At 39.6% G+C, this 26,475-nt stretch overlaps 1 protein-coding gene across 4 annotated transcripts in view; it reads left to right on the top strand.

The window, feature by feature from the left end:
- The window catches only part of PPM1B (protein phosphatase, Mg2+/Mn2+ dependent 1B), a 95,373-nt gene that overhangs the window by 49,815 nt on the left and 19,083 nt on the right, over positions 1–26,475 (top strand). For 3 of the 4 annotated variants that reach the window (XM_039232387.1, XM_039232388.1, XM_039232386.1), the window contains exons 2-5: positions 6,843–7,702; positions 17,378–17,495; positions 20,540–20,651; positions 21,052–21,109. In XM_039232387.1, coding sequence (XP_039088318.1) covers positions 6,857–7,702; positions 17,378–17,495; positions 20,540–20,651; positions 21,052–21,109 — 1,134 coding nt within the window. In that variant the 5' untranslated portion in view covers positions 6,843–6,856. Of the gene's footprint in view, positions 1–6,842; positions 7,703–17,377; positions 17,496–20,539; positions 20,652–21,051; positions 21,110–21,817; positions 22,039–26,475 lie in introns of those variants that run through there. The other variant, XM_039232389.1, reaches the window with a different exon arrangement.

The raw sequence follows: 26,475 nt of genomic DNA, 5'->3' as shown, positions 1-26,475 counted from the left end.
GGGAACCTGAAATTCAGTTTTGTAGCCGTTTTAATTATCTGGCGATGAGTAGTATGAGTACCTTTTGAGTATGTGTATTTGCATGTATTTGGCCTGTTTGAACATTGTAGTAACATTTCAATGGGAGTATTTGAACAGCCCTTCAAAGTATCTCTTCAGTGAAATTTGACTTGTTTTATGTAAAGGTTGTCCACCCCCATTCCCTTCCAGAGTGGGTTTGTAAGCACACGCAAAGGTATCAAATTTTTTATGTGGAGGCTTATTCTATAGAAGAATGCAAATTGTAGATACTCATCTAAATTTTAGGACCTTTAGAACTTGCCCCCAGATATGTTCTTCACATTGAAAAGCACAACTGTCAGATGGGGTTACTACCTTCTTAGGCGAGAAGAGGTTGGCACACTTTTCCATGATTCTAAGTGAAGAAGATAATGGACATTTCAGTGGGAAATAATGTTCTTAGGATTTCAGTGCTGCTGCTTTGCCCTTTGAAATGCGCATGTATAGACTCACACACATACACATACATACACACAAGCTGTACCAAATTATTTGTGCTCTCACTCTTCTTTTGGTCTTTGTAAGTGCTGGCTAATGCCTTCTCCCACTTCCATCACTTAGATCTCACCTTAGGCTTTTGGGGGGGGCGGCAGGGATTTTTTTTTTTAATCCCACATTTTAATGTAATTTAATTAAAAATTTTTTATTGTTACTTTTATTGAGAGCGAGTGCATCACACATCTGCCTGTGCGAGCAGGGGAGGGGAAGAGGGAGAGGGAACGAGAGAATCTTATTAAGGTGGCTCCATGCCCGGTGGGGAGCCTGTCCCAGGGCTCTACTCAGGACCCTGAGATCATGACCTGAACCAGAATCAAGAGTTGGGTGCTTAACTGACTGAGCCACCTCAGTGCACCACTTTGGAAAAGATTTAAATGCCTAAGACTATCTTTGACACCTCATGTTGACATATATTTATCCCCTTGTAGCCTGTGTTACAGTGTGCCTTTGTGATCTGTGCACTGGTCTTTATCTTCCACTAGATCGTAAGTTCCTTTGGGGAAAGGGACATCTTATTCCTAGTACCTAATAGAGTGCCTAGCATGCAGTAGGTACTGAGAAAATACTTGAATGAGGGGTGCCTGGCTGGCTCAGTTGATAAAGCATGTGACTCTTGGTCTTGAATTCAAGACCCATGTTGGGGGGTAGTTTACCTACAAAAATAAAAAGGAGCGGGGGTGGGGGGGATATTTGAATGAGTAACTATTGTACCATTATCTAATTTTAAATTAATTGAACAAAGTTAAAGTGTTCTTTTGACAGATACATTAAATATAATGTATTGCTGTATTTTATGCACTGATCATTAAGGAGAAATCGTAGGGGCTTCCCAGACTTGAATGCTACATAATATATAAACACCTGGGCAACGTTTTAAGTGATTTTTAAAAATGTGATTACTTGGAGCACCTGGCTCAGTCTGTAGAGGATGTGACTCTTTATCTCCGGTTCAGGAGATTGAGCCCCATGTTGGGCTTGGAGTTTTTTTTTTTTTAATTTTATATTTTATTTATTTCTGAGAGAGAGCGAGAGTGCATGAGCAAGCAGGGGAGGGTCAGAGAGAGAGGGAGACACAGAATCTGAAACAGGCTCCAGGCTCTGAGCTGGCTGTCAGCACAGAGCCTGACGGGGGGCTTGAACCCACAAACTGTGAGATCATGACCTGAGCCGAAGTCGGACGCTTATCCGACTGAGCCACCCAGGTGCCCCTGGAGTTTACTTTGGAAAAAAAAAAAAAAAAAAAAAAATTTTTTTTTTTTTTTTTAATAAAAATGTGATTACTTAAAGTGATGTAAGCAAATACTTAAACAGATGAATAGTTCCCAATCTTCCAGGTGTGTGAACCCCCTTTAAAATATCATTTCTCTGGGTGTTTGGGTGGCTCAGTTGGTTAAGCGTCTGACTTTGGCTGAGGTCATAATCTCACGGTTCTGTGAGTTTGAGGCCCGTGTCAGGCTCTGTGCTGACAGCTCAGAGCCTGGAGCCTGATTGGCATTCTGTGTCTGCCTCTCCCCTACTCACACTGGCACTCTCGCTCTGTCTCTCTCTCGCTCTCTGTCTCTCTCAAAAATAAACAAACATTAAAAAAATCATTTCTTAGACTCTTATTTCATAGTACAATTACTGTATATCAATTGAAAAAGTAAGTACTTCTGTGCTGCTGTGGGTTCACTATTTTTCTCAAAGCAAGCAGTGAAAAGAGACAAATGTGTTCAGTCTTTAGATAATGCTTTCTATGCAGACATTCTCAGTCTTGTAAAAATTCTGTGGCCCAGAGTTGTGTACATCACTGATTTCTAAACATGGGTGTGCAGAACAGGCCATTAGTATTAATTTTTTAATAATCAGAACTTCTATTTATTACTTTTCATCTTGAAAAAGGCAAGTTGTATTTAACGCAGTGCTTGACACTGGCTTCCCATACTGTTAGTATGTCAAATGGGCTGCTGAGAGATCCTCAGGAAAGGTAGAATTTTCACTTTCTCTCTCGTATTTGTCATGTGGTATCACATTGAATTTTACATGTGTTTATGTTGATTTCCATAAAAAGTTTCCATAAAATTTCAGGTTTTAATGAAGCTGTCTTCAAAAAGGGAGCAAATGACTATAAAAGATTTCTATCAAAAAATCAGATTGGGGGCACCTGGGTGGCTCGGTTGGTTAACAGCCTTTATGTGGACACCTGGGTGGCTCAGTTGGTGAGTGCATGACCCTTGATTTTCACTCAGGTCATGGTCCCAGGGTCGTGGAATTGAGCCCCACATTGGGCTCTGTGCTGAGTTGTGGAGCCTGCTTGGGATTCTGTCTCCCTTTTCCTCTCTTCCCTGCTTGTGTGCGTGCTCTCTCTCTCGCTCTCTCTAATAAAAAACAAAAACTTCGTAATTTTTTTTCAGAGATGTTTGATAAAGCCATACAACAGGCAGTAAGAGTACAAAATTCCGGGGCGCCTGGGTGGCTCAGTTGGTTAAGCGGCCAACTTTGGCTCAGGCCATGATCTCATGGTTCTCAAGTTCGAGCCCTGCATTGGGCTCTGTGCTGACAGCTCAGCGCCTGGAGCCTGCTTAAGATTCTGTGTTTACGTCTTACGTCTCTCTGCTCCTTCCCTGCTCACACCTCTGTCTCTCTCTGTCTCTGTTAAAAAAACATAAAAAAAAAAAAAGTACAAAATTTCACCAAATTATAAATGTTTACAAGGCCCTCTGAGGTTTCTTGTTGAACTGTAAAATGACATAAAGCCATATCACTGGGGAAACACTTGTTTTATTTGTCTTGGTCAATATGACTGAAATAACATGGAATGTATGGCAAAAAATTAATGCATTCCTTTGTCACCAAATGCCTTTGAAACATGCCTCCTGTACGGTACTGATTTGAAGAACCCAGTATCAAAACACTTATACATTGTGCAAGATTTGCTTTACAATTGATTAAAATATAGGTGGTGTAACATGCCTTCCCCTTAGTGTTTGCTGACTCGTGTTTCAGTAATAATGGGCGTGAATAGCATAAGCATAGAGATACTAGGCGAATGTGTATTTTCAACAGCAAATGTTTTCTTTAATAAAGACAACCTTTTATGGAAGAAAAATCATAGTCACTTAAGGTAGAAACATCCACTGCATCATTCATAGGTAAATTGCCACTGCAAAGAAATTGAACCAGGAGTTTATAAGGAGCAGGTAGCATATCATCAGTGTAGTTAATTTTATTTAAAAAAAGACCTTTAACCTTAAACTATAGTAAGTTATTTACAGTGCTTATAAATGAGAACTAAGTAGTATATTTTGCCACAGAGAAGTTTACTGATTATCTCACAGCAAAGTTCTTTGCTTTTGAAGAATAATAGAACTTAAAATAGGAGTTGCTAATTCCACAGCCATATGCAGCTATTTTTAGATAAAAGAAACACATACGTAATCTTCCCATTCGAGATAGAGGTTGCTTACCAAGAAGGTATCTGTTTTAAAGAAAGTAGTGTTCCCAAATAAATGAGCATTTGGGGGATAAATGGAAATGTAATGGTTTGTCTTGTGATTTTTGTTGGGGGGAAAAAACATCATGTATAGTAACTGTCAAATCTGCATACTTTAAATACTTGGGAATTGTGGTATGTATTCTAGGAAAACTCCTACATGGGCATCAAAAGTGTTCACAGCAGGGGTACCCGGGTGGCTCAGTCGGTTATGCAGCCTACTTTTAATGATCTTGCAGTTTTGTGAGTTGAAGCCCTGCATCAGTCTTTGCTGGCAGCACGGAGCCTCCTTGGGATTCTCTCTCTCCCTCTCCCTCTCTCCCTCTCTCTCTCTCTCTCTCTCTCTCCCTCCCTCCCTCTCTCTCTGCCCCTCCCCCTCTCGTACTGTCTCTGTCTCTCTCAAAAAAATAAACTTCAAAATTTTTAAAAAAAGATTGGTCACAACAGCATTGTTTTATACTAATTGTTTATATCTAAAAAATGAGAACTCAAATTCATTGGTAGTAGAATGGATAATAGTTCTACATCACTGTGGATGGATCTCAGAAATATAGTGATGAGCCAAAAACTTAAATAAAAATACTAGAGCAACACATACTGTATTTCACATCAATGTATAGTGTCAGACATATGAAACTAAACAATTGCACATCAAATAGTTAAAATACAAGGGATGCAATGATAAGATTCAGGATAATAGGAAACTTCAGTGATCTTGATAATGTTCTGTTTCTTAAATTTTATAGTGGGTACATAGGTGTTCATTCTTTTTAGCTGTATCTGTACATTATATAAACTCATACGTATGATATTTCATGTTTAAAAAACTAAATCACTAAGGGACAATCCCGCCTTTAATGTTTGTTTATTTTCGAGAGAGTGTGTGAGTGGGGGAGGGACAGGGGGGCCCAGGACAGAGGATCCAAAGAGGGCTGTGTGCTGACAGCAGAGAGCCTGACATGGGACACCACCTCACAGACTGTGAGATCATGATCTGAGGTGAAAGTTTGACACCCAGCCTACTGAGCCACCCAGGTGCCCCAGGGGACAACCCCAACTTTAAAATATCAATTTGGAATTTAAAAATGACTCATTTGCAGAAGAATGCAGTTCCAGACAAAGCCAGTAGGCGTGCTGGTGACCTAAGTAAGCTCTGCCCAATACTCATCTCCTGGACTTTGAATCTTGAGCAAGTGACTTTCAGAGGGAGACACAGGTAGAGGAATCATTGGATTGGGAGCAGAAGCAGCAGCAGAAAAGCAAGGCTGTTCTTGGTGTAAATTTCACAGTGTTTGGCTCCTTTGTTTAGGGGCCCAGCTCCTTGGATGGTTTTCAAAGTCAGCCTTCCAGGCTCCATTTGATTCTTAATGTTCCCTGTAACTTTCTATCAAAGACTCCTCCTTCCTTCCCTCCTTTCTTTATTCCTAAAAACAAATTTGGAAATAGAAATTTCTAAATTATTGCTTTAATTTTCAAAATTAGGGGTTCTTAATAAATCTTGAACCTATTTGTTTAAATGTGAAACATCAGCACTTTAATTGCAAGAACATCAAGATGATGGAAATAACAGCACTTTTTTTTTTCGTAATTGATAGATGGGATTGAAAAGTGGTTTGAGGGGTGCCTGGCTGGCATAGTTGGTGGAGCCTGCAGCTCTTGATCTTGGGTCATAGGTTTGAGCCCCATGTTAGGAATAGAGATTGCTTGAAAAAAATTTAAAAGTAGGGGCATCTGGCTGCCTCAGTCTGAAGAGTATGTGACTCTTGATTTCAAGGTCATGAGTTCAAATCCCACATTGGGTATAGAGATTACTAAAATTAAATAAATAAAAACCTTGAAATAATTGAAAAGTTAGATCTAAAGAAAAAAAGAAAAGTGGTCTGATAAATAGTAAGTCAGTTAGTTTGCATTTAGGTGTGATCTAAGTTGTCTTTCTCAGCTGAAATAGCAATTTAAAACAAGAATTGGGAAAGCTTTATTCTAAAATAGTAGTAACGTCAGGCGGGAAGGGGATGCATAGTAGCATGGCTTAGTAGTACTGTCTGTCAATTGTAAGTCCTCTGTCGGTCAGCACTTAGCAAAAGTTGGCCTAATGCTACTTCAAGGATTATAAAACCCAACAATGTTAAGTATGTCTTGTAGCACATTGTTAGAGTTGTATTGTTACATTGTTTTTGAGAGAATCCCAAATTAGAGATTTCAGTCAATCCGGTAAAGGTTTTCATTTGATACACAGTAAAGCTTTGATCAAATCAGAAGTTCTTAGAATGGAGATCTTATGGTTTAAAAAAGTTTGGGGTTGTCAGGATCACTGGGGGAACACGTAATACCTGCCTTGGGAAGTCTTTCCGAAACACAGTAGCATACTTTAGTCATTTAATATATTGGGAACGATGCCACACCGTTCTGAACTTTTGTATGAACTCCAGAGTTCTCTAATAATGTGAATGTTTAAGAATATGGGACCAGGTTTTGTTTCTTAGTTTTCCTTTCTCCTGGAGCAGCAATTCTCAGCGTACTGCACATATAAATCACCAGAGGGACTTAAAAAATTACTGATATCTGGGTCCCGCCCCTTAGAGATTCTGATTTAATTAGTGTGATGATGCTCCTCTGCTATGATTGAGAAACGCTGTTCTCAAATAAGGATACGTGGGGAAATTTCCTCGGTTTCTTTTTCGTTGTTCCAGTAAATTCAGATAATCCTAAAGAACATACTTGAGATAGGAGTTAGTAGAAGATAGGTAGAAAACTAGAATATGCTCTCACCATTTGAACCGTATAACCCTGGACAATTTTTGTTTCCTTTCAGATTCACTATTAAACATGGGTGCATTTTTGGATAAACCCAAAACTGAGAAACACAATGCTCACGGTGCTGGGAATGGTCTACGGTATGGCCTGAGCAGCATGCAAGGATGGAGAGTGGAAATGGAAGATGCACACACAGCTGTTGTAGGTATTCCCCATGGCTTGGAAGACTGGTCATTTTTTGCCGTTTACGATGGCCATGCTGGGTCCCGAGTAGCAAACTACTGCTCAACACATTTATTAGAACACATCACTAATAACGAAGACTTCAGGGCAGCGGGAAAATCAGGGTCTGCTCTTGAGCCCTCCGTGGAAAATGTCAAGAGTGGCATCCGAACTGGCTTTTTGAAAATTGACGAATACATGCGTAACTTTTCCGACCTCAGAAACGGAATGGACAGAAGCGGCTCGACCGCAGTGGGGGTCCTGATCTCACCCAAGCACATCTACTTTATCAACTGTGGCGACTCCCGGGCTGTTCTGTACAGGAATGGACAAGTCTGCTTTTCTACCCAGGATCACAAACCTTGCAATCCAAGGGAGAAGGAGCGAATCCAGAATGCCGGAGGCAGCGTAATGATCCAGCGTGTTAATGGTTCATTAGCAGTGTCTCGCGCTCTGGGGGACTATGATTACAAGTGTGTTGATGGCAAGGGCCCGACGGAACAGCTTGTTTCTCCTGAGCCCGAGGTTTATGAAATTTTAAGAGCAGAAGAGGATGAATTTATCATCTTGGCTTGTGATGGGATCTGGGATGTTATGAGTAATGAGGAGCTCTGTGAATTTGTTAAATCTAGGCTTGAGGTATCTGATGACCTGGAAAATGTGTGCAATTGGGTAGTGGACACTTGTTTACATAAGGTATGTAAGTCTTTTTGTTATAATTATAAACCCCCTGTTAATTTTGAAAAGGCACGGTAAGTAAAATTAACCAGACTTGAATTTTTAAAAACCTTTCTTTAGGGAAAACCTGTGTATTTTTAAATTAGTTTCTTCACCACAAAGGACTTTTTTTCCCCCCGTTGCTGTCCTCGTTGATCTCAACTCTTCTAATTTGAAAATTAAGTGTAATAAATTTGTGGCATTTGTTGTCATTCTGGGTTGTTGGCGTGGCAAAGGCGTCTATATAGAATTGTGCCGTTTAAGTTCTCAGCATGGGCAATAGCCGTCTTATGCCTGAGTTTGAAGCAGTCTGGTGAACCATGTATATAGTATAATTCTTCGTTAGATCTACAGAAGATCAAGAGCCAAGTATAATATTGGAAGATACACCAGAGACCTAGGCTGAGTCACGTTTTGTAATTTATATCTGAACCTCCTGGCAGATAAGATGAAAACTGAAGTAAAAGTAGTATGAGTTGTGTATTTCTTCTTGTCTAATAAAAGCAGCTCTTTCCTAGCAACGAAATTGAAAAGGAAGTTCCATGTGGCTCTATGTCAGTGACATATGACATGGTGGAGAATATCTTAGCTTTCGTAGAAGATATCAGAATTCTTTCTCATAGATGTTTCAGTCAGCATGGATTCAAAACCAAAGACTGATGTAAAATATAATCCTATAAAGGGTTCCTGTGGACCAGGCATATTTAATTTAGTTTTGTAATGTTCTGTGACTCTTAACTTGATACAGTAATAAGGAAAGAAAATCCAGACTAACCTACTTAGCAATTCCCTTCAGTGCTTTTAAAGTATTCAGTAGTTTCGGGGCGCCTGGGTGGCTTAGTCGGTTAAGCGTCCGACTTTCGCTTAGGTCATGATCTCGCGGTTCGTGGGTTCGAGCCCCGCGTCGGGCTCTGTGCTGACTGCCAGCTCAGAGCCTGGAGCCTGTTTCAGTCTGTGACTCCCTCTCTCTCTGACCCTCCCCTGCTCACGCTCTCTCTCTCTCTCCTAGAAATTTAAAAAAAAAAAAAAAAAAAAAAAAAAGTATTCAGTAGTTTCAAGTGGGTTTTTGACAGTGCCTGTGTAGCAGTCAGGTACAATTGGAGTTGCTTGGCCAGTGCCTAGAATATGCGAGTATTGTATGACTCTGATTGAAAAGATACTAAGGCAAAACTAATCTTTGATTATATGAAAGAAAGGTTTTGACTCATTTATTCTGTCTAGACTAGAACTGTTTGGTCTCTCCACCATATAAGTTGCTTTGGAAGCTACATGCATAGCCAGAAAGTTTCCCAGGAGGGATCTCTGAGTCTGTGGAAGAACCCAGGTTTGGGCGAAGTGTTTACTGCTTTTCCATAGAATGGGAAAAGGCAACTTACAAATGGACAAAATTTAAGTGCTGCTGTTTCTGGTCGGCAGCTTTTTTCTGAAAGGGTTTTAATAATGGTTCCTTTAGCTCTTTTGATTTTTTTTCCCCTTAAGTTCACTGTATTCTTTTTTTGTTTTTTTGTTTTAGTTTTAGGTTTCTTTTTTTACTTACCTGGAAAAGTTAAGTACTGAAGGTATCAGTGGTTGTCAGTGATCAAATAGTCTGTGGCTCTGAAAATGTCTCCTCCTTGGACTCTAAATAGATTCTGACCTGCAGCTTTTTGAGACAAAAGCAAGCAGGTATTTTTTTTTTTGGTGTGGCCAGCAGATGAAAACAGCATTTTCCCTAATTATCAAATTAGTGTTAAAAAAATTCCAGGTAATCCAGAAACATATAAACACTCAGAAATTTTGCCTATCACCTAAATTGGCTGCATTCATTATTGTGGTGTATATCTTTCTAGTCTTTTTTGTCTGCCCGTGACTGTGTATGTTTTTATATAAAATGAAATCATTATACTTGTTATTCTACAATATGCTTTTTCATTCAACAATATGTTGTAGAGAGATCTAAGTCATTTGTCATGGTTGCATAGCATTTTGTTGAAAGAATGACAGGTAGTTTAGAAGGGAATAGCCAAAATCTAGTATAGTAGGTCTGTAATTTGGAGTAAAAAAAATAGTTTGTACGGATAAACTGCACTGTCCCTTCCTTTGAAAGGATGCTGGTTTTCAGGAATTTTGACCTGACCCTTCCAAATGGAGTTGAAATGACTCTGGTGGCGTATCTTCATATCCTTGCCTGATAGCTTTTATCAGGGTAAAGTGATTAAATATTCCCGCTGATGGCATTAAATATTCTGGATTCCTAGAATCTCAGAAGTGATAAATGATAGTAATAGGGACAAGAGGTTGGAACACATGACTCATTCATTTTTAGTGGAAACTGACCATCATGGTTCCTTTGAATGAAGCTGCATTCAAATTGAAATCAGTTTTGAGAAGCTTAATTTAACTTTTATGTTGAAACATTACAGACTTAGGAATATTTTGGACCTTGCATGTTACTTACAGAATGAAATACTAAACTTCTTATCCATTTCTGTTTTTCTAACTCCATAATTTTGTCATTCCACTCATTTGTATTGTAAAACGAAGGGATTAGCAATATTATAAAAACATGGGGGTGCGCCTGGGTGGCTCAGTTGGTTAAGTGTCCGACTTCAGCTCGGGTCATGATCACACGGTTGTGAGTTCGAGCCCTCCGTCAGGCTCTGTGCTGACAGCTAGCTCGGAGCCTAGAGGCTGCTTCGGATTCAGTCTCCCTCTCTGACCCTTCCCTGCTCACGCTGTCTGTCTGTCTTTCTGTCTGTCTCTCTCTCAGAAATAAATAAAACATTTTTTAAAAATTAAAAAAAAAAGAAAAAGAAAAGAAAGAAACATGGGGCACCTGGGTGGCTCAGTTCATGAAGTGTCCAGCTTCGGTTTAGATCATGATCTCAGAGTTTGTGAGTTCAAACCCCACATGGTGCTCTCTGCTGTCAGTACAGAGCCCACTTCGGATCCTTTGCCCCCACCCCCACGTCAAAAATAAACATTAAAAAAATTTAAAATATATAATATGAGTAGGGACGCCTGGGTGGCTCAGTCAGTTAAGCCTCTGACTTTGGCTCAGGTCATGATCTTGCGGTTCATGAATTTGAGACCCACGGTGGGCTCTGTGCTGACAGCTCAGAGCCTGGAGGCCTGCTTCAGATTTTGTATCTCCCTCTCTCTCTGCCCCTCCCCGACTCATGGACATCCATGCGTGCGCTCTCTTCCTCAAAAATAAACATTAAAAACATTTTTAAAAAGAAAAAGAAGGGGGGCACCTGGGTGGCTTAGTTGGTTAAGTGTCCGACTTTCGCTTAGGTCATGATCTCGCAGTTCGTGGGTTCGAGCCCCGCGTCGGGCTCTGTGCTGACTGCCAGCTCAGAGCCTGGAGCCTGTTTCAGTCTGTGACTCCCTCTCTCTCTGACCCTCCCCTGCTCACGCTGTCTTTCTCTCTCTCTCTCTCCTAGAAATAAAAATAAAAAATTAAAAAAAAAAAGAAAAAGAAAAAGAAGGGCCACCTGGGTGGCTCAGTTGGTTAAGCGTCTGACTTCGGCTCACGTCATGATCTCTTGCTTCATGGGTTCGAGCCCTGTGTCAGGGTCTGTGCTGACAGCTAGCTCAGAGCCTGGAGCCTGTTCAGATTCTGTGACTCCCTGGCTCTTTGACCCTCCCCTGCTCACACTGTCTCTCTCTCTCGCTCAGAAATAAATAAAAGCATTTAAAAAATTTTTAAAAAGAAAATATGATTAAAAAGAATATGATTACTTTGAACTTAGGCTGAAAAATTGAATACAAAATTTTAAAATCCATGGGAAGCATTTTAGCTCTGTGCTTGGCACTTAGTGATTGCTCAGTAGGTGCGAGCTACCTTAAGAGGAGAGAGCAAGAATAGACCCAATGTTTAAGTAGATGTTTTCTTGATAATAGCTTTAAATGATGTGTAAATATTTTCTAACACTTCTAACACTCGTCATGCCCTAATAGTTTACAAGCACTTTTATATGTTAACTCATGAAATCTTGGGAGATTGTGATAATCATAGTAATCACAATAGCATCAGTAAGTTATTGCTTTCTGTAAGCCAAATGCTATTCTAAGTACTTTACACATACGTATCTTAACGCATTTAATTTTCACGTCCACAGAAGGTAGTTAGCATTATTATTGCTAATGATCATCTCTTTTCAGGAACACCACTTAGCAATATGAAGCTGTAAGGGTTGGATGACTCTGCTTAGGCATTACTCTTTTAAGATATTTAACTGTAGGAGAGACTAGGCCCTAAGAAAGCACCCTTCCCATTTCATTGCCAGTGCTGGCATCCAGGGTATTTATGTTAATTTCAGGTTGCATAGAAGACTCGCTGCTATTTGCATAGCCCTTCATAACTTATAAGGAACCCTCATTTATCCTCCTAGTAAAGTTCTGAAGTGAACAAAATAAAAATCCATTTCCAGTTAGCAATTAAGGAAATGGAGGTTTGACATTAAAAGATATCTCTGAGTCCTGTTTTGATGTGTTGAAGCCACTTCCCGACTCAGGTTTGGTGTGTTCGTTGCCAGTGTTTCTCAGAGGGTTTGATGAAAATTTTTTCCTGAAGGGAAACACTAAGTACAAGATTAATAACATTTGCAAACAAATACAAAGATGTTTCAAGCAAAGTTATTAATTTTTATGTCCTTTTAAAAAAAATACCTCACCCCCCCCAAGCAACCACATATATTCTTCCAAATAATTCTGTGTTTATTATACAAGCATAGAGGATTATTAAAATTGGGGGAAGGGTTTGTTTTTTACCGTTTACAGAAGTGGATCATACTGTGCATGTTACTCTGCCACCTGCTTCATTTTTCAATATTGTAAAACTCCGTGTTCCTTTAAATTGCTCTTTTATTTTTCTTTTAAAATACTATTTGAAAAAAATACTGTTTGATTTTCCTAAATTCAGTTTATATGCTACTTATCAGAAGCTCATTTATTTTATTTTGCTTTGTTTTTTTCGGTTTTATTTTTATTTACTTTGGAGAGAGAGAAGGAATGAGAGCATGCATGGGAGGGGCAGGGAGAGAGGAAGAAAGAGTGAATCCCCAACAGGCTCCACACTGTCTGTGTGGAGCCTGATGTGAGGCTTAATGTGGGGCTTGAACTCATACATTGTCTGATCAGGACCTGAGCAGAAATCAAGAGCCAGATGCTTAACCAACTGGACCACCCAGTTATCTTTATTTTAAAACATGAGATAGTACTTGATAGTTGGATAAAATTAAGGGAAGTTAATGACTTATTTTCCAAAGGCAGCATCATTCCAGATTAGTAATATGGAAAATGCACCTGTATCCTTAGCTCTAAACTTAGGAGTTTTTCCATTATAGTTTTCAGAAAATATAATTCTAGATAATGCAGAAGTAGACTTGGATAGTATTAGAATGGAGTGTGGTTGGGTGTTTGGGATGCGGAAGGGAAGGACTGAATGTAAAAGTATAGTCTGTAGTATAATGATTCCCAAACTTTCTTGGTCTCGCGGTGCCCAAGAGTCTTAGTAATTTTTTCACAGTGCTACTTAGCCATATTAATACTTAACAGATGCAAGTATTACGTAGTTAGGTGCAAACTTACTGAGTATATATGTCTTAACAAAAGAATACACACATACATTGGAAAAATATTTTATTTCATTAAGAAACTTACAGTTACATATTAATGAGATACGTGTACCTGTGGGTCGTGGCACAACTTCTCAAACCTTGTAATCATTGGGCACGGCTGTTGTCATTTCCTGTATCACATAGATTTTTTTTTTAATGGGACTTGCCTTTTATCACAGCAGCTCTTAAAACCCGGCTTTGAAGAGGTAGGATGTCATTGAGAGGAATATAGCGTTATCTAATGTTAAAACTGTCAACTACTTCACGGTAGTTTGTGGAGTGTCCACAGGTGTGGAGTGTAGCTGTACATTTCCCCTCATTTTTAGTATCTCTGGGAGTACATCGTAGCACCCTGGGGCTTCTTGGTGCACCGTTGGAGAACCGTGGGTTTAGTATTAGAACATAGGCTTTGGAGCCAGGCAGCTGGGTTTTAAGTTATACCATACTACACAGAGCAAATTTGGGCAAAGTTGCAGTTTCTACATCTTTGTAAGATAGAGGTGGATGGTAATATCTTTGTGGATCCATTGAGGGTAAAGCTTTAGGTAAGTGCCTGAATAATTCTCTGGTTTATAGACCTCAAGAAATTGTAATTCTGTAGATGATGGTTGTGAAACAGAGAGGTAAATTTATGTGAAAGAAATACAGGTTCAGAGAATAAGGTAATGGTAGAAAGGAGTATTCTTTTTTTTTCCTTTAATGTTGGTTTATTTTTGAGAGAGAGACAGAGTACGAGTGGGGAGGAGCACAGAGAGAGAGGAAGACAGAATCTGAAGCAGGCTCCAGGATTTGAGCTGTCAGCACAGAGCCTGATACGGGGCTTGACCTCGTGATCCGAGAGATCATGACCTGAGGTGAAGTCGGACGCTTAACCATCTGAGCCACCCAGGTGCCCTGAAGGGAGTATTCTTGAAGTAATCATAGACTCCCATCTTTCATGGATAGGTGAAAATTTGGTCTGATCTTCAAGTTTGGCTGGTTTTTTAATATGTCAATAAGATAAACACAGTACTAGGTTAAAAAAATGATTTAAATAATGAGGAATATTGATGGTTTACTTATAAGATACTCATTTACTAACCTTGGCAGTGGTATTCTGTTCACAAGTTATTTTCATATGCCATGTTAACACTTGATCCAGGACATTTCCTTGTAACTGGGCAGCATTCAGCTTTAAAGCTAACTGCATCAAATTATTTTCTGTTTCCATTTAAATGCGTTTACTTATGGCGGGGACACTGGCTGCTTTGACCTATAACTATCTGTTAGTGGTCCAATTCCTTCGAGTGGTACTGCTGTGCTGTTGTCAAAAAATACAGAGAAGAGGCACTGAAAGGATCAGTTGTAAATATCTAGCTAATTGCTTCAGTTCACCAAGCTGGATTTGTTTTGTTTTTATCATGTTTCATTTCTGAACTTAATGAAAAATTTATACTGATTACGCAATGATAGTTTATCTCTAGAAAACTGAGGAGGCATAAAGAGAAAAGCATCTTTTTAAATTGCTGTATAAAATTTACTGAAATGCACTCATACGTTGTACTTAGGGGAAAGTAGTCTTTATGTAGAAATTGAAGAAGCAGCCTTGAAATCACACATACTGAGGTGTAAATGTAAATTCTTTCCTTTAGTTTTTGATATTTAAACTTCCTGAAACTATCTTTCAGTTAACTCATTTTCCAGTTAGTAGGATTTAATTTTCATAACATAAAAACCTAATGGAAATTGTGTGTGTGTGTGTGTGTGTGTGTGTGTCTTGAATGTCTATGGTATAAAGCTTTTGCCTGACCTGAACTTATATGGTAAATCCTTTAGAATGTGCTGACTCTTTTTTTTCTGGGTGGTGGGGGAGAATATTTGGAACTATAGTGTGTTTATGTGTGCATATCTATATATATTTATACAGCCATTGTGGTATTTCTGATATGAAGACATTGTGACAGTCTTGGTGGGTTTCGTTTAAGAATGAAATTAATTTGGACTAATCCTGATTTTTGGGAAATCTTGATTTTTTCCCCCCAGAGAATCTGATGTTTCTTCCTATTAAAGCGTGTGAGTCTTTGAAAAGTTATTTATTTAAATTTTGTTAAATGTTTATTTTTGAGAGAGAGAGAGACAGAGAGTGAGCAGGGGAGGGGCGAGAGGGAGACACAGAATCTGAAGCAGGCTCTAGGCTCTGAGCTGACAGCACAGAGCCCAACATGGGGTTCGAACTCACACACTGTGAGATCATGACCTGAGCTGAAGTCGAATGCTTAACCGACTGAGCCACCCAGGTGCCCTTTCCAGAAAAGTTTTTTTTTTTTTTTTAAGCGTTCTTAGGCCAGGCCTCCATTGCCTTCACTTTTTGCAAGATCTTTGTGTCTTTTTGGCTATGTCATGTGGGATTCAAAAAGGTAGCAAGTCTGAACAAACAGTGCCTGCCTAGATTCTGGCCATAATGAATGAAAAGACTAGAATGGGTGTGGCCTTGGCTTTTTTCACTTGAGTTGGCAGAAAGCACCATCAGACAAAATAACCTACCACCTCCACTGACTTAGTTTTTTTAGAGTGGGTTGAAAAAGTCACTATTCCAGCACCAGTTTTATTCTTTATTTCTTTAATGTGTTCCGTTTTGACAGGGAGGGAGGGTGAGAGTGTGAATAGGGGAGGGGCAGAGAGAGAGGGAGACACAGAATCCAAAACAGGCTCCATGCTCTGAGCTGTCAGCACCGATCTGACACAGGGCCCGAACTGCACAATCATGACTTGAGCCAAAGTCAAGTGCTTAACCTACTGAGCCATCCAGGTACCGCCCCTTTTTTTAAGAGAAAGAGAGAGCACGTGAGTTGGGGAGAAAGAGAGAGAGGGAGAGAGAGAATCTTAAGCAGGCTTCCACTCAGCATGGAGCCAGATGTGGGGCTCGACTCTGTGGTCCTGGGATCATGACCTGAGCCGAAATCAGGAGTTGGATGCTTAACCGACTGAGCTACCCAGGTGACCTAAGCACAGTTACAGTAATATACCTATAGGAAAAGTAATGAGAAAGTTTTAAATTGGTTTTTCATAATTTCCTGGTGATAGTCTACTTTTTAAATACAGATCATTTGTCTGTGATTGTGTGGTTAACAAGGCAGCAGTAAAGTTTGTCCTCAACTTAGCGGTTTTAGCCTCCCCTCTGCAGACTCTGACACTCTTTGTGATTCTGTTTAACAATCTGATGGTTTTTCCTCAAAAGTTCTTATATCTGACTGTAGTATTTTAGCCATCCAGTTACAGTCCATTGTTTGCTGCTTTCTCCTCAGAACGGTTTATACTCTGTTTTCTTCTCTGCTGAATTGTCCAGTGTAGTGTCTTGGGTATCCTAATCATCAATACTTTTCAGCTGTATCAAATTCAATGGCGTTTTGCTAGCATTGCTCTGATGCAGGTTAATTAGCCAGGTGAAAATTACACATTTGTTTGGGAAGATGGATTTTGAGCTTAAGCCACTTTAGGAATATGTAGCCTTGAATGGGAAACAGAGTTTAGAAGATGTAATGCATATAAAGATATCTTCATTTCCTAGGGGCGCCTGGGTGGCTTAGTCGGTTAAGCGTCCGACTTTCGCTTAGGTCATGATCTCGCGGTTTGTGGGTTCGAGCCCCGCGTCGGGCTCTGTGCTGACTGCCAGCTCGGAGCCTGGAGCCTGTTTCAGAGTCTGTGACTCCCTCTCTCTCTGACCCTCCCCTGCTCACGCTGTCTCTCTCTCTCTCTCTCCTAGAAATAAATAAAACATTAAAAAAAAAAGATATCTTCATTTCCTCACTTGTGGAGCGCTGGTGGGTAAGAATAGGTGCACAGAATTAAAAGTCATAAAATAATTACAGACCTACCCTGATCTAGAGATCTTGTTTCTTTAGGGAATGCCTCAGATAGTTCTTTAGAATGGAAATGAATGTGTTGAATGTGTGCATTCTGGTGATTTAAATAAACTGTAAATGCTCAATGTAATTAACTCTGTTTGGAATTAAATAATAAGTCACTGGACTTTAGAAACTTAATTCTTTCTTTTTCTTTCTTGAATATACAGGGAAGTCGAGATAACATGAGTATTGTACTAGTTTGCTTTTCCAATGCTCCCAAGGTCTCAGATGAAGCAGTGAGAAAAGATTCAGAGCTGGATAAGCACTTGGAATCACGGGTTGAAGGTAAGTAAGAAAGGTGTTTTGTTTTTTTTTTTGTTTTTTTTAATTTAGAAGGAAAGGAAAATTATTCTCCCTTGTTTATCAAATAGTTCTTTTAGAATTGGGAAAAAATGACTAAGTATTTTCAAAACAAGGCCTTAAAAAACAAGCATCTGTCTGCGTGAGATTTACTGTTACATCTTGGACCAGTGGGTGGGAATTGATCGGCCGGGAGAAGTCAGATACGTCTGTTATACCCCCAAAGAGAAAAATTTGAAAATAGTCTGTTAAAAGCCTACTATTTTATTGTCCTTCTCTTGGTTATATTTTAGAAGCGAGAAGCCCAGTGAAATTTGCCTCTGGGGTTAGCACAAGCATCAAGTGCTATAATTCCACTAATATTAATTCTCTTCTCCCAAGTTAATCATAGGAATTCATTACCATATGTTTTTATCTCCCTGAGAAGAGTTAGCATTGATGTTGGGAAAGATTATTGACTTTACAGTTAACCCCATGATCAGTGTGGGGATTGGGGTTACAAACACACCACCATCTGCACCTCCTCCCCCCACTTTCCGCATCAGTTGAAAACGCACAGGTAAGTTTTGACTCCCCTGAAACTTAACTGCAAGAGTCTCCTGTTGACTGGAAACCTCACTGATAACATAAACAGTTGATTAACTCATAGTTTGTATGTCTTATAATATATTGTATTTTTACAATAAAGTAAGCTAGAGGAAAGACAGTGTTATTAAGAAAATCGTAAGGAGAAAATACACTGACAGTGGTGTACTGCATTGGAGAAAAATCTATTCATGAGCAGATCCATGCAGTCAAACCTGAGTCATTCAAGGGTCAACTGTACTTATTTTTTAACCTTTTATTTTGCAATCATTTTAAACTTACAGGAACGTTGGGAAAAAATCAGGAGAGCTCCGATGTACACGTAGTACCTTTTACTTTGATTCCCCATTTTGTTTACATTGTAATTCATTTGACTCCTCTCTCCATATACTTCCTGTAACATACACACCCGTTCTTCTCTGTCTCTCTCTCTCATTGTGGCAGTGTCTGGAGGCATTTTTGGTGTCATGACTGAGAGGATGTCACCAGCCTCTAGTATGGAGTAGAGGCCAGGGATGTTGCTTAGCATTTTGTAGTACACACACGACAGCCTCTACCACAAAACTTTGTCTGGTCCAGGGCTCCTGGATGGCTCAGTTGCTTAAGCATCCAGCGTCGTCTCAGGTCATAATCTCACATCATCTCGCATGATCTCACAGTGTGTGAGTTCAAGCCCCATGGAGCTAATTGCTCAGAGCCTGCAGCCTACTTTGGATTCTGTGTGTGTCACTCTCTCTGCCCCTCCCCCACTTGTGCATGCTTGCTCTCTTTCTCAAAAATAAAATAAGCATTAAAATTTTTTTTTGTCTGGTCTAGAATGTCAGTAGTGGCAAGGCTGGGAAATCCTGTACTGTCGAGATACACGTATAAGGCAGGAAAATTACAGCCCTGCCTCCAAGAAGCCCGCAGTCTTAGGGTACATGAAAACATCGTACGCAGTGGAAGGGTGTCACGGTGCACCTGCTCCAGGCTCGGGTCAGAGATGCATTTGCGAACGTGACATAAGACATTGAAACCTGAAGAATGACTCTGAGTGAACTGTTCAAAATAGGCTGGTCGGACTGGCGTAAAGAGTGTAGAAGTACATGTGAAGATCTAGAAGCAGGAGAAGGCTACTCTGAACAGAGCCTTTGGGGATAGAGGGCTTGGGGGCAGAGTCGAATGGGAGTGATAAAAGTTAAGGTCATGGTGAGGGCCTGGTGAGGTGTGGTGGCTGCTGAGGACACTGCTTTTTTGTTGTCTGCAAGTCAGTTGGCACTGGCTGATTTTTGAGGAGTTGATATCTTTTTTTTTTTAATGTTTATTTATTTTTGAAAGAGAGAGAGGCAGGGTCAGAGCGAGGGAGACACAGAATCTGAAGCAGGCTCCAGGCTCTGAGCTGTCAGCACAGAGCCCGATGCAGGGCTAGAACCCACACACCGTGAGATCACGACCCGAGCCGAAGTTGGACGCCCAACTGACTGAGCCACCCAGTCGCCCTGAGGGCCAAGTTATCGTGTTCTAAAAACCTGTTTTCCATAAGTTGTAAATGGAACATGTAAATGCTTTACTTTCTTGTAAGCTTCAGCAAGTTCTGTGACTTCCCTTCTTTATTTTAAATTGTTGTGGAACATTACTAGTTAGGTATCGAAAACCTTATAAAATGACATGGATGGACCTAGAAGGTACTATGCTAAATGAAACAAGACCAAGACAGACAACCTTATGTTTTCATTTATATGTGGAATCTAGCAAACAAAGCAGATACAGACACCTGGATATGAGGAACACACTTGTTGTTGCCAGAGGAGGGCAGGAGGACTAGGTGAAGGGGATTAAGAAGTACAGGCTTCCAGTTATCAAAGAAGTCACAGGGCAGACAAGTCCAGCCTAAGGAGTCTAGTCGGTAATACGGTGCTGACATCATATGGAGATGATGCTTAACTGTGGCGAGCAGTTCATAATGTCTCTTAATTGTCGCACCACTGTGTACACCGGAAATGAATGTAATACATCAACTGTTCTTCAATTAAAAATAAAAAATCTTATAAAACGATTTCTGGTTTTTCTCCTTTCCCTTACAACTCTTATCTATCACTTTTTTTTAATTATAGTCATAATGACGTTGGTATTTTTATATAAAATTAGACCAAAGCTATATACTTTTCCATATAGCTGCGCTAACAGGGATCATTCTTAGTGATTATAAACCATTTCACTCAGTGGCTTAGACCAAAGTTTTCTCCACTGTCACTATTGTAGAACATTTCCTTTGTTTCAGTTTTTGCTTTTATCTACGCACATAACTTTTTACATTATTCTTTTGGTTCCTTGTGTGCTAGTAAGATAACGTTTGCTTTTTTTACATTTTAAAATTGATACTACCAAATAGTACCCCTTGTTTGACTCTTTGTGAAATCCTGAGTTGCCGTGTTAATCTAGGAACTCTTTTTAAAAACTTGCAGAAATTATGGAGAAGTCTGGTGAGGAAGGAATGCCTGATCTTGCCCATGTCATGCGTATCTTATCTGCAGAAAATATCCCAAATTTGCCTCCTGGGGGAGGTCTTGCTGGCAAGTAAGTAGAACAAAAAGAACTAATTTTGAGTTCATTTATAATTAGTAATTAAGTAATTTTGGGTAAGAAGTGTATCGATTCTTTAAAAACAAAATGGGTTGATGGTTCTTTTACTAGAGAAGAACTTTAAAATTTCATCTGAAAGAGATTTTTTTTTAAGAGGAATTATTTATCGTGTGCTTTGAAGGTGTGAAGGTCCTATTTCCTTGATGAATGAGAACAAATTTTGGGTTGTGCTGGATCAAGTTCTGCGTGAAATGTAGAAGCTATGTTCTTGACAAGTGTTCAGTCAAGTTCAGCAATGAACTTTCGAGAATAGTCCAGATGAAGTCTTATCTTAAATACTCAAGCTTAAGAATTGTATGCAATTTTAATAAAACTGAAGCATAATTTTTTTTAGGCGCCATGTTATTGAAGCTGTCTATAGTAGGCTGAATCCGCATAGAGAAAGTGACGGGGTAAGTTTTATTTCATTTCTTAAGCATTTTAAATAATTTTATAATGTAAATACTAGATGTAATACATTCACATAATGAAATCTACGGTAAAGTATTAGTACTTTTCACGTTAAGGAGTCAGTTCAAGTTTAAGGAAATATATTGAAATGGAGGTAGAGATACAGCTCTGTTCTGTAGATAGACTTGTCACTTAACGGGCATCGAGTCCCTTTTTGTTGGGCTATACTTCCTTCCTCCCTGTGTGTCTGCCTTTCCTTCTCCTTCTCCCTTAAATCTGAATCCTGAGGCGAAGAATGTGCCTTGAAGTATCTCAGTTTCTCCTTCCGCAGGCTGCTGCCATCACTAGAACGTAGTGATAGAGAGATGAGCTATTGTTTTAAAGACCTGACTTTGCAGTGCCCCCTGTGGCCAGTTGAATAGCTAAGGATGATTTCTTTCTAACCTTAACGTTGCCACTGTAGGTATGTGTGTTGCGCTAAGATAACAATTTTTGTCGTTTCCTGCTGTGCTTCCTCAGAGCAGAACCCTGTCCCTTTACCCTCCTTACCACTACTGATGTGCTGTCAGCTGCATCTGTGTAGTGTTTTTGATTTATCTTAGTGCCAGGAGACAAAACAGTGCCTTCTTCTTCTTTTTCTTTCTTTTTTTTTTTTTTCTTAATTGCCCTATATTTCAAAATCAGTAATTCAAATAAGTGTTTTCTCGTAGGGTTTTGAAGTTTTCGGACGTCTATAAACGAATTACTTAATTTTTAACACTTATGCTTGAGAGATTTAAGGGAGCCCAAGTTAGTAATGAAACTCGTTGAGAAGAAATAGACCCACCCTCCAAGTCTCCGGGCCCTGGTGGCAGGTCTTGAAAGGGACAGCAGCCACCGGTAGAAATTCTGTATCCTCGCAGTCGCACCGTATGCGTTATTATGCAACAATATCCTCTCGTTTCTTTTTTCTAAACAATAAAAGTATCCTTGCAAAAAAGGAGCATTTTACGATTAACACATTTTAGTGAGTTGAATAAAAATGATGCTGTATATCGTTAGTAACGGGATTTATATCTTGGTCTAGAGCAGCAGTCCTGAGTCTTTCTTTTGTGTCTGGCACCTCAGAGTATTAAGAATTGTGTCTAAAGCTATGAAAATTAATTTTAAAATGTCACGTGATACCCTTCGAGAACCCTAAATCAAACAAATGAGAAGAGCTTGTTGCCGTGATTGAAAAGTTAGCCGTCATTGGGTGGTGGAGTGAAGAGAGGCTGATTTCTTCAGCTAGAATTTAGGTGCCACACAGCATCCACTGCCATGGTTAGGGGACAGAAGCCCTCAGAAGATAGTTATTGATTCATCGCTAGCTGGATAAGTGCCCCTGTTTCCTCATGTGTGTGAAAATGTAACCCCTGTGTGTAATCTTAAAAAATTAATTTGGGGTACTGGCTGGCTCAGTCAATAGGGCCTATGACTTCTGATCTCAGGATCATGAGTCCAAGCCCCACGTTGGAGTAGGAGCCTACTTAAAAAAATTAATTACATTATGCCTTGCCGAATTTCTTCGTCTCTCAAAAAAGTTGGCTACGTTTACTCCAGATACGATTTTAAAAGTGCTTCATAGCCCTAAATTAACATTAGGGTTAATGTTTGAAACTCTTTTAAAAAAGAGAAAATATTTACATAGTAGCTCAATAAACAGAGCCATGAAACTGAAGAGAAATTCTCAGGATAAAAAACTGGCCTTGAATAGGATTATTATATGACTGTGTAAGTTAAGGAGATGCCTAAGCTTTCTAGTAACGAGCAGCTGAAACGTGTACAGCCCACCCTGTGGTGAAGTGAGGCAGTGGGGAGACTACAGAACGTGAGGCGGGGGCCTGTCTCTACCGTCAGTGCAGCTGGCCATGTCCCTGTAAACACACAAGTTAAAAGAATGCAGTGTTTCACATCATTTGCTAAAGAATAGAAAGAAGTAACAGAACAGAGAATGTGATTAATTGCCACGTGAACTGTACTCTGATTGCCTGGCAAGTCCGATTTGTAGAGGAAAGAGGGGATTGGAAGAATGGTGAGAAAGACAGACGTAATTAGGAGGGTCATAGTTCAAGTGGACGGGAGAGGCAAGAACAAAGTATAAGCCATCTTTCAAGAAGAGACCTCGTTTTGACCATGGCAGAGAGCTGCTATGGTAAAAAAAAAAAAAGAATTAAGGATATGGGATGCCTGGCTGGCTCTCTCAGTTGAGCGTCTGACTTCAGCTCGGGTCATGATCTCACGGTTTGTGAGTTCAAGCCCCGCATTGGGCTGTCTGCTGGCAACACAGAGCTGGCTTCAGATCCTCTGCCCCCGCCCCCCGCCCCCCCATCCCTGCCCCACTTGTTTTCTCTTTTTCAAAAATCAATGAACATTAAAAAAAAAAAAAGAATTTAGGGTGCTGGAAGTACTTTTGGAGAGACTGGAGAGCCTTCCCACCCCCCGCCTGCTCCATTTTTTTCTAAGTTTATTTATTTGTTTGAGAGAGGGAGGGAGGGGCAGCAGAGAGGCAAAGAGAAAGAATCCCAAGCAGGCTCTGTGCTGTCCATGCAGAGCCTGATAGGAGCTTCAGAACCGAGAGATCAGGATCTGGGCTGAAATCGAGAGTCAGATGCTTAACTGACTGAGCCGCCCAGGCGTTGCTGGAGAGGCCTTTGGAACCTTATATTTTACAGAGAAGAGCCACCATCTGTTTGGAGCATAAGAATGTTAGACCCAAAGGAATATCTCTGGTATTTTAATCTGTTAGAAACATGTGCAGTGTTCGATTAAAGAGCTGCGGGCTGCTGGAGGTCAGGCAGTGAGATAATTGCAGAGATCAGGTGATAAGCATAAACTCATTATCAGACAGATATGTGGATTAGAGAAACTTCCCCGTTTACTATAAAAACTAGCTTTTGCAGTCCAGAGTCCTCTTTTGGGAAATATTACTTCATCCTTTCAGAATAATCATGACCTTAGAAAAAAATGTTGAACCATAATCACCAGTAACAGAAATGTAATCTCACACACACACACACACACACACACACACACACACACAGAAGCAGGAAGAAAAATGAAGTCATTATAGGTTTTTAATTAAGATTTTTACCTCTTAACTTAAGCTTCTGTAGCAGTGAGTGGGGCACAGATGTGCTCCTTAAATGCTTCTCATGTTAGTTAGATGTTGCCGGGAAGTACAGTGAGAGGAGCCCACAATTACCTTACAGAATGGGAGAGAAAACAGAGTGGTGGAAATACAGAAGAGCCAATTGGAACATTTTAGAATAATTGGTTTTTTTTAAATAACAAATAAAATTTTGTTCAGATACTAAAATCAAAAGAGGGCCTCCTGGCGTGCTCAGTTGATAGGCGTCTGACTTGATCTCTTGGCTTGTGGGTTCAAGCCCCACATCGGGCTCTGTGCTGACAGCTCAGAGCCTGGAGCCTGCTTCCGATTCTGTGTCTCCCCCTCTCTCGGCCCCTCCCCCACTCACGTTATGTCTCTCTCTCTCTCTCTCAAAAATAAATAAACACTTTAAACAATTAAAGAAGAATGCTAGTCAGAGTTAATCCGAGTTGTATTTTAGGCTCCTAAGATGTCTGCTTCATATCAGAGATAGAATTATCTGGCTGTAAATGCTTATAAGTAATACCAATGGAAATAGAGATTCATTTATTTTTCTTATATTAAAAGAAAATCTTGTGGATAATGTATTTCAGAAAGCCGAGTGGAATGTAAGTCAGAAATGAAAACATTTAAAACATATTCAGAAAGTTCATTATTTAGAGAGTCTTCTGAAATTGTTTACTAATTTGTTTCTTAGTTTACCCTTTTAGAGTATGTTCAGACTTGTTCATGCAGGCAGTATCGACACCCCCCCCCCCCCATTAAAATCTTTGGAAAGGAGCCAGGAATCCTTAGTAGTCTGTGAATCCCCAGAAAGGTTTTGGAAATGTGTTTATGTGTGTACATACGCAGTTTTTAACAAGAAGTATGGTACGTCTGCGGTTTTCACCAGTTCCTCAAAGGAGCCTGTGACCCCAAAAAATAATCAGTTAGAGGACCAGAAAAAGTAAAACTGCATTTTGCTCTGAACTGTTCTTATATATATAACTGTCCTTAGGCAGGATTCCGAGATGGTGGCCCTTTTCTTCTTCCAAAATGCGAGGTTGGGGTGCCTGACCGGCTCAGTAGCTGGAGCATGTGACCCTTGGTCTTGGGGTCATGAGTTCAAGGCCCACTCTTGGTATATAGATTACTAAAAAGTAGACTATTTCATTGATTTAGGTTCTGATCTTTAAAAAAAAAAAAAAATGCTAGATTGCATTTTATAACTAGAGGTAGAAATTTCTGTGAGATCTGGGACTTCATCTGATTTATTTATGGCTATAGTCCCGGCACCCATGACAGTGCCTGGCATGTGGTGAGAACTCAGTAAAGACTTGTTAAATAAGAGCCATTTCTATTTATTTATTAATTTCCATTTGTTTGCTTAAGACTATTCTTAAGTCATATATTTAAAAAAATAATTTGAAAAAATAAAAAAATAATTTGAGGTTGCTAATTTTTATGAAAGTGTATTTATAGAGTTTTATATTTTTCATGGAAGAATGTTAAGTTCTTCCCTCAAAGAAGACTTAAAATGCTTTTTAATTAGTGTATTACTGATCATGTAGCCATATATGTTGATGATTTTCCAAGGGCAAAGAGGGGACTTGTGGGTGTCTAGTTGTTGGATATGTATAGAGTCACAGGTGATATCCTCAACACCTTCTTTCCCAGGAGAGCCTGAGAGTCTGGGAGAGGAAGTAGTTTGCCTCGGTTGCAAAGCTAAGTCAATCGTACAGCCAGAATTTCAGTCTAAGTCACAGGGATTTTCAGAACTCTTCTCTTCACACCTTTCTCTCTAAGATATTTAGAGGTTACATATATATGTGTCCCTCATCTCTCTACCATCCATGAAAAATCATTCCCCATTCTTTTGTGAATCTCCTGTTTAAGTCTTAAGATATTCCAGTCTTGAAGAGGACCTGTTTCATAAAGTTTTTGAGACTAAAGCAGTCAAGCCCGATACCTTATCAGTTATTTTTCTTTTTTCAAATAGTACACATTTTTATTTATCCTCATCCAGAGAGTCTTTTTAAGGCATTTGAATTTGAGAAGGGAGGAATGACCAGACAAAAGCTCAAAAGAATCTTCGTATTCTGTTTCCACATTAAGTTTTGTATATAGTCTTTCTTTTGATAATTTCAAAGCAGTTACAATAAACCTAGCTGCTTTTACATTTTTATAACACAGTTTCAGGACTGTGTGAATCCTAGTTTTTTGATAAATTGTTTCTTTACTATTTTACTTCTCAGAACA

This window comes from Hyaena hyaena, unplaced genomic scaffold, assembly GCF_003009895.1.
Source record: "Hyaena hyaena isolate Hyena2069 unplaced genomic scaffold, ASM300989v1 scaffold_64, whole genome shotgun sequence".
Taxonomy (NCBI): Eukaryota; Metazoa; Chordata; class Mammalia; order Carnivora; family Hyaenidae; genus Hyaena; species Hyaena hyaena.
The sequence above is the reverse complement of the archived record's forward strand: the minus strand, read 5'-3'. Positions and strand labels throughout refer to the sequence as shown.